Source organism: Carassius gibelio, chromosome A17 (assembly GCF_023724105.1).
Source record: "Carassius gibelio isolate Cgi1373 ecotype wild population from Czech Republic chromosome A17, carGib1.2-hapl.c, whole genome shotgun sequence".
In the NCBI taxonomy this organism is placed as follows: Eukaryota; Metazoa; Chordata; class Actinopteri; order Cypriniformes; family Cyprinidae; genus Carassius; species Carassius gibelio.
In genome coordinates this window covers 884,024-897,163 of record NC_068387.1, presented here as the reverse complement: position 1 = coordinate 897,163, position 13,140 = coordinate 884,024, and the positions used below count along the sequence as shown (strand labels likewise).

Here is a 13,140-nt window from a genome sequence, read left to right as displayed (position 1 = left end):
CTTTTTGTCAGCTCCGTCAATGGTGGTGAGAGCTGCTGCAGTAGAGGGGTTTACCTTTGCTGAGTAGTGGGCTCGCCGTCTCTTGTCAAGCTTGTCGTGGATGGATGACAAGAATGCGGTTGGGCGCTGGCGGGTCTCTGTCGGGAACCATTCGTCCAGTAATCCATGGGTGGGTTTGTCCGGAGCCGACCACTCGAGTCCCAGATCCTTTGGGAGTACGCAGATTAGCTCAGCGCCTGGCTTCGGTCTCGGCACCTGAGGGGGCGGGGCTGCTTCGGGTTCTGCTCTTTGCTGGAATCACCCCATTCCTCTGTTTCTGATGCTGCCAATGACACAAAGTCATCTGTGGTGACGTCCTAAATGATTATGTCCTCCTCGGACATGCCGAATGAGAATAGTCTGCTCACAGCTGAAGAGGGGTTCTGGTCCTCGTTCGCGTAAGAGGATGCAGGGAGGGTGGGGCATGCGGTCGTTGTGCCGACGTGACAGCTACACAAACACGAACTAATCAGGCTCCAGCAGAAAGGAAAAAATGAGTTTTTCCTATACATAATGGGAGTGAACGTTCCAAAGGGAACTCTGTATTTTCATGCAGTGTGCCTATGTAAAAAGAGTAAATCCGATCAGAAGCTTGTGAAATGTAAACACGCATATCAACCCGATCACTTTATTTAGCGTTCATGTAAACATTACATTCGGATTGGATTCGTCAATCAAAATGAATTCATTCAGATGGAAGCAAAAACTGTAAACGTACCTAATGTCAAATTTACAGTCACTCACAACTGCTGTATTAGAAAGACCCTCATAGAAGCGTTAACTAATTTCATGCAAAGGTAATATAATGACAAATTGAATAAACCTACAAACAGTATTTATGATGCTGATTATCACTGAATTGCATCAACACATTCTTTTTATCACATTCTAGTGATACATTTTCAGTTGATTACCACTGTTTTTAGAAATAAAAAAGTGTTAAATAAGTTTTTTTTTTCATAAAACTTTTTTGTAATTGTCCACTTTGCATTGGAATTTAAAAACATTGTGTATATTTTAACCTTAATACACTAATTGAAGTATAATAAAAATATTAGAATTTAATTTTTTTATTTTAAATGATCATTAATGGATCATAATTTTTGCACAAATATTACATCATACAGAAAAAAAATCCTTAAAGTATTATTGATCTAAAAAAAAACTGTTGCAAAGTACCACTTAAGGTGTCCTGCCAAGAAGATGTCACCTAAGTAAGGAATAACTGAGGCTTAACCTCAAGAACAAAATTAATGTTTTCTCTCTATAACTCCTCAAATGCTACTGTAAATTATAGTCAGCATTGTAATCAGTGCACATTATGCATTAACATTTACCAGTGTTCATCTACAGCGATATCATTGACTTAATTGCAAATAAATGCACGGACACTATTTAACTGAACAGAGATGACATCACTGAATTCAATAATGAACTGCCTTTAACTATCAATTTGCGGTGGCCAAGATGGCGCTGTGAACGGACGGAACATTCGAGCTCTCAGCATCAAACTTAGTTAATTAGGATAAATTAGTCTTCTGAAAGATCTTTCATATTGAGCAAAACTGTGTAGTATTTTGGCATATCTTTTTACACCAATTCATTAAAACAAAATGCCTAAATCTGCACAAAAACGACCACGTGCTATTAGCAAAGCAGTGAACAGTGAAGGCAGGATGTCTATCACTGATCATGATTACGAAGATGGGATGATACATGATCTGGAAAATGAGGAAGAATTTCCCCCACTTCCCTTAACACCCAGTAAGCCTCCGATCGCCAAGAAACCTACGATTTCCCAGTTTAGTGCAGACAACTTGAAGTCTGATGAGATTGTTGCTAAATTAGCTCATCTCATCAATACAAGAAGCGATGCATTAGAAGAGATGGTTAAAGCTACACGAGGAGAAATTAAGGACTTGACGGAAAAGTTGGGCTCCATTGAAAGACGTGTAGAGATAAGTGAACATTCTACTCTGACCTGCATGAATCGTGTGGCAGATATGGAGCGTTACAGCAGGAGATGGAACATGAAAGTGCACGGCATCCCGGAAGCGGTGAAGGAGAATGTTCGCGACAAGGTGATTCGTATTTGTCAAGAAGTGTTACCGCAAGAAAGAGAGCAGTTGCCAGCTGCGATTGATGTAGTGCACCGTTTGGGATCCAAGCGTTTGAATGATTCCAGGCCTTGAGCTGTCATCGTTCGCTTCGTTGTGAGAAGATACAGGGAAGCAGTGTGGAAAGCTGCCAAAAACAACCCGTTTCTTCGAGATCATGGCTTGCGTTTCACCGAAGATTTAATGAAGGAAGACAGAGATTCCAGGCAGAAACTATGGCCTATAATCAAAAAGGCTCGAGAAGAGGGTAAATCGGCATACTTTGTTTAGAGGCCGGGGCTTTATTGACGGTGTGGAGTTGTAAAAGAAACACAAGTATGCTGTTGTAGACTTAAAAATCTGGGTTTGTCGTTTCATTTTACTAGTGAAAGTGGCCAACAGAAACTGTATTTTGCTGCTTCAAGGGGGGAAAATGCTTTTTGAAGGGCTATTATTCCGTTGTGCTGGTTAATGTGTATATGTGTGTATATGTATGCTTATATATATATATAGGATAAAAAAAAAAAAAAAGAAGACAAAAGAAAAGGTGCTGATCTCGGCTCAATCTGAGTTTTAGTTTCTTATAGTTATCTGGAGGTTGACTTCATACTGTATATATAAATATATTTTTTCAACTTTGTTCTGTTAACTCTGTTAAATTTATCTATATTTTCTTTTAACGCTAGGGGGCTGCGTAATAATATTAAAAGAAAAGCACTGTTTTTATTTGCTAAACAATACAGGTCTGATTTTTGTTATATACAAGAAGCTCATTCGGTTGATGATCGTAAATTTTGGAATGCTCAGTGGGGTAATTCGGTATGGTTCTCTAATGGTTCTGAACATTCAGCTGGGGTAATAACACTCAAGAATAGATTTAATGGGGAAGTAGTGCAGTCTGTAAGTGATCCTGAAGGTCATATTGTTTGTCTGTTACTCAATTGTAATGGTACGTTTATTATAACAGCTAATGTTTATGGATACAACAGGAAACCAGAGAATGATAGCCTTTTGGGGGCTGTAGGGAACACCTTTGAAGGTTGGCTGGATAAATATCCAAATGCTTATATAATAATGGGAGGGGATTTTAACATTATTCAGGACTGTACTAAAGATAAATGGCCACCAGGTTGATCAAATTCAATAAATATTAATCTAAAAATGTTCATGGATAAATTTAATTTAAAAGATATCTGGAGAGTTAAACACCCTAATGACATAGCCTTCACATGGAGTAATAAATCAGGCTCTAATCTATCCAGAATAGATTATTGGTTAATTTCAGAAAGTTTTAATAAGGATGGGGTCAAAGTAGATATTTTACATACTCCTTTAACAGAACATAAAGCCAACTATATAAATGTGAACCTGCACTCCAAAAACCATAATGCAAATATCTCATATTGGAAACTTAATTGGCTAAATTGGAAAATGCCTTTGGTAAAAATTGGGAACTTCTAAAGTTTGAAATTGGCAAATATATGAGAAAGTATGGTTCCTTCATGGCCAAAAGTAAACGTGACAAAGAAATTAGAATAATAACAAGGATAACAAATTTGTCTCAGAGACATCCAGACTATCTTTTAGAGGATGAAAAACTAGAAATGGCTGAGTTATCAATTAAACTAGATGATTTGTATAAGAAAAAAGCTGAAGGTGCCTTTACTCGTTCCAGAAAAAAGTTGCTTGAAGCAGGGGAACAAAATTCACATTATTTTTTTTTTATTTAGAAAAGCGGAACTTTGTTTATAACACCATTAATAAATTAAATATTAATGGGGTTATAACAGATGATCATACAGCTATTTCTCAATATTGTAGTGATTTTTATAAAAAATTGTATACATCTAGTTACTCTCAGGTGTCAGCCGAAGCCTTTTTGAATTCGTTGCAGATTAAACCTATTAATAGAACTGAAAAGGAACTTTGTGAAAGACCTGTTACAATCTGCGAGTTGATGGATGCAATTAATCATTTGAAAAATTCCAAATCACCAGGTACTGATGGCCTGACATCAGAATTTTATAAATTATTTTCAAAGGAATTGGCTCCCTTTCTTTTAGAGGTTTTTGTTGACAAACAAAACAGTGTCTTCCACCTAATTTAACACAAGGTTTAATTGTATTGCTTCCAAAAACAAATAAAGACAGAGAGTATATTGATAATTGGCGCCCTATTTGTTTATTGAATAATGATTATAAACTGCTGGCCCTAATTTTAGCTGGAAGATTGAAAAAAATTTTAGATTCAGTAATCGATGAATCACAATCAGGATTCATGAAAAATCGGCACATAACAAATAATATACGATCAGTTTTGGACATTTTGGACTATTCAGATCTGATTAATAATGGTTTTATATTATTTTTAGATTTTTGTAAAGCTTTTGATTCTGTAGAACATCAGTTTATCCTTGATACTCTAAAGAAATTTGATTTTGGAATTTTTTTTTCTTCAGCAATCGAAACCCTTTACAAAAATGGTAACTGTTCTATAAAGTTATTTAATGGTACTTCCCCTAGATTTGATATTTCCAAAGGTATTAGGCAGGGGTGCCCAGTATCTCCATACCTCTTTTTGTTAGTAAGTCAGCTTCTTTCCTCTCATATTATATCAAGCCCACTGAGAGGTATTACCATTATTGATAGAGAGATAAAAATTACACAATTAGCCGATGACACTACTCTCTTTATTCAAAATGAAAATCAGATATCTGTGGCAACTGATCTAATTGGCAAATTTTCAAGAGGATCTGGGGTATACTTAAATTTGGCTAAATGTGAGCTTATGGCCATAAAGGAATGTCTCAAAAATAACTATAATGGTATTCCCTTAAAGAATGAGGTTCAATATCTTGGAATATTGATAACCAAAGACCAGAAAAAAGAAGGTGCTTGCTGAATTTTAGTCCTATTATTGAAAAAACTAAAAAGTTAAATCATTGGCTCTTAAGAGACCTCTCTTTAAGGGGTAGAGTTTTAATTACAAAGGCAGAGGGTATTTCTAGACTTATTTATGCAGCAATGGCTTTACATCTTGATAAAAAACTATGTAAAGAAATTGACAAAATATTGATTGATTTCATTTGGAAAAATAAAATACATTACATAAAGAAGACAGTTATTATGAATTCATATGAGAATGGTGGCTTAAATGTTTTGGACTTTACTACATTGAATAATACATGTAAGGTTAATTGGCTTAAACAAATTGTTAAAAATCCTAATTCCATTTGGTGTTTTATTCCCTCCCATATTCTTTCAAAACTGGGTGGTATTCATTTTTTTCTTAGCTGTAATTATAATATTGATAAAATACCAGCAAAACTAGCTGAATTTCACCGTCAGGCCTTTTTATCATGGTCTTTGATCCACAAGCAAAATTTTTCTCCTCATAGGTACTATAAATGGAACAATAAGGATATAATATATAAACACAAATCGCTTTATCTGAAACACTGGTTTGATAATGGCATCATATTGGTGGATCAGTTATTTAATTTGAATGGTTTTCTTTTAACTTATGGTGAGTTTTTGGCACAGTATAAGATTCCTGTTACACCAGGGGACTATGCCAACGTTTTTGGGGCTATTTCTCCTGAAGTTTGCATGTTATTTAGACATCAGACAAGAATCAACATCCAACAATTGTCTCTGCCTAATGTAATGAGTTCTTATATAGGTAACATCTGTTTTTCTTTTAAATCACACTTTCTCCAATGTTGTTTTATATATATATATATATATATATAGGGTGGATTCCATCATGTTGGTAGAAGAGGGATTCAAGGTGGTTAGTGTGGATGCCAGTGACAAAATGCTCAAATACGCTCTTAAAGAGAGATGGGAGAGGAGAAAAGAGCCCACCTTCGATAACTGGGGTAAGTGTAGGTCTGTCATGATAACAACTTTTTTTTGTATGATATATTGCCCCAGAAATAATTGCTGTACATTATATGTTGTCATTTTAAGACCATTTTATACCATTGAATATATAATCATAATATAACAGCATAATAATGCAAGAAGGCCTACACGCTTACAAATGACAACAAACTTTTAATTATTAAGAATATTTAGATAATGGAAATTTAGTCTGGGTATAAGATACCTTAAAAAAAATTGAATAAATAGTCAATATATTTTCTATGTAAATTAAGGGTGCACTTTATTGCTGAAAAACTCAATCCCTACTTGCAGTCAGATGTCCATATGAGCAAAGGCACAGATCCCTAAATGAGGCAATACAGGTCCTTCTCAAAAAATTAGCATATTGTGATAAAAGTTCATTATTTTCCGTAATGTAATGATAAAAATTAAACTTTCATATATTTTAGATTCATTGCACACCAACTGAAATATTTCAGGTCTTTTATTGTTTTAATACTGATGATTTTGGCATATAGCTCATGAAAACCCAAAATACCTATCTCAAAAAATTAGCATATCATGAAAAGGTTCTCTAAACGAGCTATTAACCTAATCATCTGAATCAACTAATTAACTCTAAACACCTGCAAAAGATTCCTGAGGCTTTTAAAAACTCCCAGCCTGGTTCATTACTCAAAACCGCAATCATGGGTAAGACTGCCCTCCTGACTGCTGTCCAGAAGGCCATGATTGACACCCTCAAGCGAGAGGGTAAGACACAGAAAGACATTTCTGAACAAATGGGCTGTTCCCAGAGTGCTGTATCAAGGCACCTCAGTGGGAAGTCTGTGGGAAGGAAAAAGTGTGGCAAAAAACGTTGCACAACGAAAAGAGGTGACCAGACCCTGAGGAAGATTGTGGAGAAGGACCGATTCCAGACCTTGGGGAACCTGCGGAAGCAGTGGACTGAGTCTGGAGTAGAAACATCCAGAGCCACCGTGCACAGGCGTGTGAAGGAAATTGGCTACAGAGAAGCAGCACTGGACTGTTGCTCAGTGGTCCAAAGTACTTTTTTCGGATGAAAGCAAATTTTGCATGTCATTCGGAAATCAAGGTACCAGAGTCTGGAGGAAGACTGGGGAGAAGGAAATTCCAAAATGCCTGAAGTCCAGTGTCAAGTACCCACAGTCAGTGATGGTCTGGGGTGCCATGTCAGCTGCTGGTGTTGGTCCACTGTTTTTTATCATGGGCAGGGTCAATGCAGCTAGTTATCTGGAGATTTTGGAGCACTTCATGCTTCCATCTGCTGAAAAGCTTTATGGAGATGAAGATTTTGTTTTTCAGCACGACCTGGCACCTGCTCACAGTGCCAAAAACCACCGGTAAATGGTTTACTGACCATGGTATTACTGTGCTCAGTTAGTTCTCCTGACCTGAACCCCATAGAGCAGGGATCCTCAAATCTGGACCTCGAGATCCACTTTCCTGCAGAGTTTAGCTCTAACCCTAATCAAACACACCTGAGCATGCTAATCAATGCCAATGAATGTCTTTGGGATCATTAGAGAATCCCAGACAGGTGAGGTTGATCAGGTTTGGAGCTAAACACTGCAGTGCATTGGACCTCCAGGGTAAGATTTGAGGAAGGGGGCCATAGAGAATCTGTGGGATATTGTGAAGAGAAAGTTGAGAGACGCAAGACCAAACACTCTGGATGAACTTAAGGCCGCTATCGAAGCATCCTGGGCCTCCATAACACCTGAGCAGTGCCACAGGCTGATTGCCTCCTTTTCACGCCGTATTGAAGCAGTCATTTCTGCAAAAGGATTCCTGACCAAGTATTGAGTGCATAACTGAACATAATTATTTGAAGGTTTACTTTTTTTTTGTATTAAAAACACTTTTCTTTTATTGGTCAGAAGAAATATGCTAATTTTTTTAGATAGGAATTTTGGGTTTTCATGAGCTGTATGCCAAAATCATCAGTATTAAAACGAAGAAGACCTGAAATTTTTCAGTTGGTGTGAAATGAATCTAAAATATATGAAAGTTTAATTTTTATCATTACATTATGCTAATTTTTTGAGAAGGACCTGTATATGAAGATGAAACTTTTTTGTAGAAGCACTAACTATACCACATTATATACGAGAAGCTGCAAAAGACACAGGAGAAAAAACATGGCGACATTAACTTTTATTTAAATACAATGAGCAGTAAATTGCGTCACCAAAAATGATTGAGGTCATGTACATATATTGTGCGATAAGTCAATATGACAGGACTAGGTAAGTGGAGATCCCCGTTTTGAGTGGGTGTGTTTAAATGGGTGTAGAAATATGTGTAAGCAATTTTTTTGTACAAATATTGGGATTTATAAAAAATAAACTTGGCGTAAATATGTACCATGTGTATGCACTCATTTTCCTGGAGTGAGAAACGTAATGAAAAAAACAATGATTCAATGTTTTCATTTGGATTTACACGTTTACATAAAATATTCCACTCTCATTAATGGAAATAAGCATTGAAATTGCATAAAATCATTACGCAGAAGTTAAACAAAAATGAAATTAATTTAGACATATTTTGATAGTGGATGCGCTTGATCACTTTTCAAGGTGGCATGCTAATGTCAGGGAGGAGTGTTTTAGGTGCACAAAAACTCCATCTTTAAATTAAACTACAAATCTCATGTTATGAGAAAATATTTTTATTGAGAACAGTGATGTGCACTTCGATATTATGGCAGACATTGCTGGATTTAGCGGTCGAACGGTCTATTGTTCATCTTGGATAGGTCCAGTGATAATACCTTACTGTATACAACCACAGCTGCACAGAGGTGGTGATGTCGTTGTATGGTGTTGTATAGGCATCTCCACAAGTTTATGAAAAATACCACTGTATCTGAAGAATAACACATTGAGAAAATGGTAATTTGCATGTTTCCTTGTTAAAAAAAACTGTCAGTGAAGTTAGACAATAGTATTTACATTGCAATATTTTATATAGTCTGAGAATAGCTAAAAGATGTTCACCTTATCAGCAAAACTGCATAAATGTAATTTGATTTAATTGTTTAAAAAAATGTAAATACTATTTGGCCAGTGGAAAATAATGACTTCCACTCTATTCTAAAATATTTATCTGAAAAACTATTTTAATCAGTTTTGTATTTATGGATATTTTGATATATTTATTCTGAAACATAACATGGATTTAAGCAATAATAATTGTGACCCTGGAGCATAAAATCAGTCTTATAACACTGGTCAAAATGTTATATTTTTTTAATGCCAAAATTCATTAGGATATTAAGTAAAAATCATGTTCCATGAAGATGTTTTGTAAATTTCCTACTGTAAATATATAAAATTTTTAATTTTTGATTATTAAATATACATTGTTAATAATTCATTTGGACAACTTCAAAGGCGATTTTCTCAATATTTATTTATTTTCACCCTCAGATTACAGATATACAAATTTTTGTATCTCGGCCAAATATTGTCCTATCCTAACTAGCCATACATCAATGAAAAGCTTATCAATTTAAAAAAATTGACACTTAAGACACTTAAGGTTTTGTGGTCCAGGGTCCAGGGTCACAATTGTGTATGGCACAAATGGAATTTATAGTCCATATCTCATATTTCCTTTGACGGTGTTGAACGTGGTGTCACATGGATGGAATATGCATGGAAATGAAATTCTGATGAGGTTATGCATAGTAAAACTAGGCATTTTATCTCCATATATGGTGATCTCGAGGAGGAGAAAGGATTGAAATTCATGTACACACATTCTTCCCATGACTGGGATTTATAAAAGGATTTTTGTGCAGGTTCTGGTTTACGCATGGCTTTATAAATCTGAAAACCTTTTGTGCCTACGTTAAATCTAGTATTTGAGCATTATGTACACTTTTAGGATCAAATCTACATTGAGTTTTATAAATGAAACCCCTGGTCTTTTTATTTCAGTAATTGAGGAGGCCAACTGGTTAACATTACCAGAAGATGTAAAAAAACCTGGAGATGGATTTGATGCAGTAATTTGTCTAGGCAATTCATTTGCTCATTTGCCAGACTTCAAAGGTAAGAATACAATACCAAAATATGTTTTAATATTTTTACGGATTTATCTATTTTTATCATGTTTTACAGGGGACCAGAGTGATCAGAAGCTTGCTTTACAAAACATAGCCAGCATGGTGAAACCTGGAGGGATCCTAATCATTGACCACCGTAACTATGATTACATCCTTGAGACTGGCCAAGCACCCCAAGGAAAGAATATTTACTACAAGGTAGTTAAAAACCTACTGCGGTGTGCTGACCTCATTTTCAATGAAACAGGAAGTTAGAGCGAGACGTATCGCGTGAGATTTCCCCTTTTAAAAATAAAAAATAGCCAATAGTGTTTCCTTTATGTCACAACCACAGTTTTATAAAAGAATACATTTAATACATTACTCCTTTAGGCCGTGTTTACACCTGGTATTAAGATGCATTAAGAACGCTAAAGATAGGTGTAAAGGAAGTTTGAAAGGTTTTGAGCTCGTCTACTTTTGATCATTTACAGAAATAAGTTGAAAATGCATTCGAACAGATTGTTTCATGTTGATTCACTCATGTGATCGAATGTGTTTGAACGGCCACTAAAGAGTGCCTCCTCTCTTGCCTACCTATCATTACTTAAATTATAGGACATGAAGCGTGCCAGCCAGCCAGAATTTAAACTACTGAAATTTAAACTTGGTATTAAAGGTGCCACAGAATGCAAGAATCACTTTTATAAGGTGTTTGAATACAGTTGTGTGGCTGCAGTGTGTGAAAATAACCAGCCTATAATGGTAAAAATCCAAATAATTCATAAACGGTCTCTCCACACTAGCAGGTCCAGGTTTCTCAGTACTTTGACAACATAACCGGTGAAAGACGCTCTCTGTCAAGTCACCTTTATTTATATAGCGCTTTAAACAAAATACATTGCGTCAAAGCAACTGAACAACATTCATTAAGAAAACAGTGTGTCAATAATACAAAATGACAGTTAAAGGCAGTTCATCATTGTATTCAGTGTTGTCATCTCTGTTCAGTTTAAATAGTGTCTGTGCATTCATTTACAATCAAGTCAACGATATCGTTTCACCGGGCTGCGAAGAAATATAGTGCTGAGTATCATCAGCAAAACAGTGAAAGCTAACACCATGTTTCCTGATGATATCTCCCAAGGATAACATGGATAAACACGGACTTGGCAGGAGCAGCAGCTCATTTTGATTTAAAGGGGACAAACACAAATAACTGCACGTTTTATTTGTTTTATACGTTTAACATACCCAAAAAGTGGCATTTTCAACATGCTTTTAAAAATGATCTGTCTTCATTCCCAGGTCGACATCACGCAAAAAGCCGTCCCCTCTCTCACGAACTGCAGATAAAGATATATGGAGAACATGCATGTGGAGTGCTAGTGAGACTCCTACATTTATCTTTGATTCGTAAAATGTCCCACGACTGGAAATGCTTTTCAAAAGAAAACCCACCACTTCAGGTTGACTTTGCGCCAGGCCATTCTCTGCAGACTGATTTAAATATTGCACAGGAAAGATTGATCCGATCGGTTATCCAGATAAAAAAGTCAGTTGATGTTGCCAAGTGTAAATGCGCCATGTCCTGATTGACGGTGATCGCATGTTAATAATGCCAAGTGTAATTACAGCCTTAGATTCAAAGATAAGAAAAAGCTCATTCACCCACCTATAGACACTTCCTTCTATGAAATTAGGAAAATGTTCGGAAATGGCTAAAAGAGACTGATTAAAACACCAGGTGTAATCGGGAAATGTGTCTTGTGTATTTGTTATCCGATTAGTCAAAATGCATCTTAATACCAGATGTAAACAGGGCATTAGAACTGTTACTAGGAAAAAAACTGTGATACTTTTCAGAAATACAGTTTGAAAATGCTGGTGCATGGCGCACCGGTGGTATCTCCTTTCCTCATAATTTCTGTTTATAATGCAGAAGACGTCTAACCAGTCTTGCGATGTTTGTTTCCTTCATCACAATTTAAAATACAGCATTACATACATTTTGTTGTCTGTGCTGACTCGTGCATATGATGATATCACTCTGTGATATCATGTCTGTGGACCAGAGCACACTGTCCATGCTGTGGAGGTTTGCATGACTTCATTCACCCCGTTGGAAGCATGTTTAAACATGTTATCACTCCCCATCCTATATATAGTGTAATATGTGCCATTTGCCATATATATTAGTGAAAAGTTCAATATAATTTTCCATATTGGCATAAGTGGGAGACTATAAGTTTTGAATTCTTATATCTTCTAAATGCAAATTTTGTTCATGTTTTGTAGCAAATTAGCTTATAGTAGTAGTAGTAGTAGCCCTTTATTGTCACTAGTCACAAGTACCAGCTAATTTATAGATATCCTTAAGACTAACATATTCATACTAAAAACTCTCTGAGTTTTGATTTTATGGTGCCTTTAAAAATCTAACTTTGTACTTGGGACCAGAATTCACTACATTTTGTTTTAAGAATAACCTATAGACTATAATTGTGATTGGCTTTTGTCTGAAATCATCCACTTGGTTTATCTTTTTTTTTTTTTTTACGTCAGGGCTTAGCTGCAAAAATGTACAAAAAAAAAAAAAGTTCTCATCAAAATTTTGTCAGCATACCCTGCCTAAACATGACATGAATTAAAGGTGCAGTAATGCATTTTCTGAGAAACAGTGAAAATGTAAGTTATGCAAAATGCAAACAAACAGTTCTGTGAATATTTGCTAGCTGTCTGTTCTGTTTTATGAGAAACAAAGAATTTTATTTTTATTTTATTTTATGCCTTGAAAATAGCCTTTGATGCTGACGTGGCACTATACTTTTCAGAGTGACATGAAACAGGACATCTCCACCTCAGTACTGTGGGTAAATAGCAAGCCTCACATGATCACACTGGACTACACTTTGGAACTGCCTCAACCAGAGGATGTTCAGACTCAACCTGATGCAAGGTACTGTGACCTGAGCTTTTGGTAGGGTCCGTTTTTGAGTGGTTGTGATCTATCTAATTATAGATTACTAATCTGTCTGTCTAT

General features: G+C 35.9%; 1 protein-coding gene across 1 annotated transcript in view; it reads left to right on the top strand.

Moving 5' to 3' along the window:
* LOC128031492 (glycine N-methyltransferase) overlaps window positions 1-13,140 on the top strand; it is a 79,152-nt gene that overhangs the window by 37,803 nt on the left and 28,209 nt on the right. Inside the window, exons 2-5 of the mRNA XM_052619791.1 lie at window positions 5,888-6,015; window positions 9,991-10,104; window positions 10,174-10,316; window positions 12,932-13,056. Of these exons, the coding sequence (XP_052475751.1) occupies window positions 5,888-6,015; window positions 9,991-10,104; window positions 10,174-10,316; window positions 12,932-13,056 (510 nt within the window). The remainder of the gene's footprint in view (window positions 1-5,887; window positions 6,016-9,990; window positions 10,105-10,173; window positions 10,317-12,931; window positions 13,057-13,140) is intronic.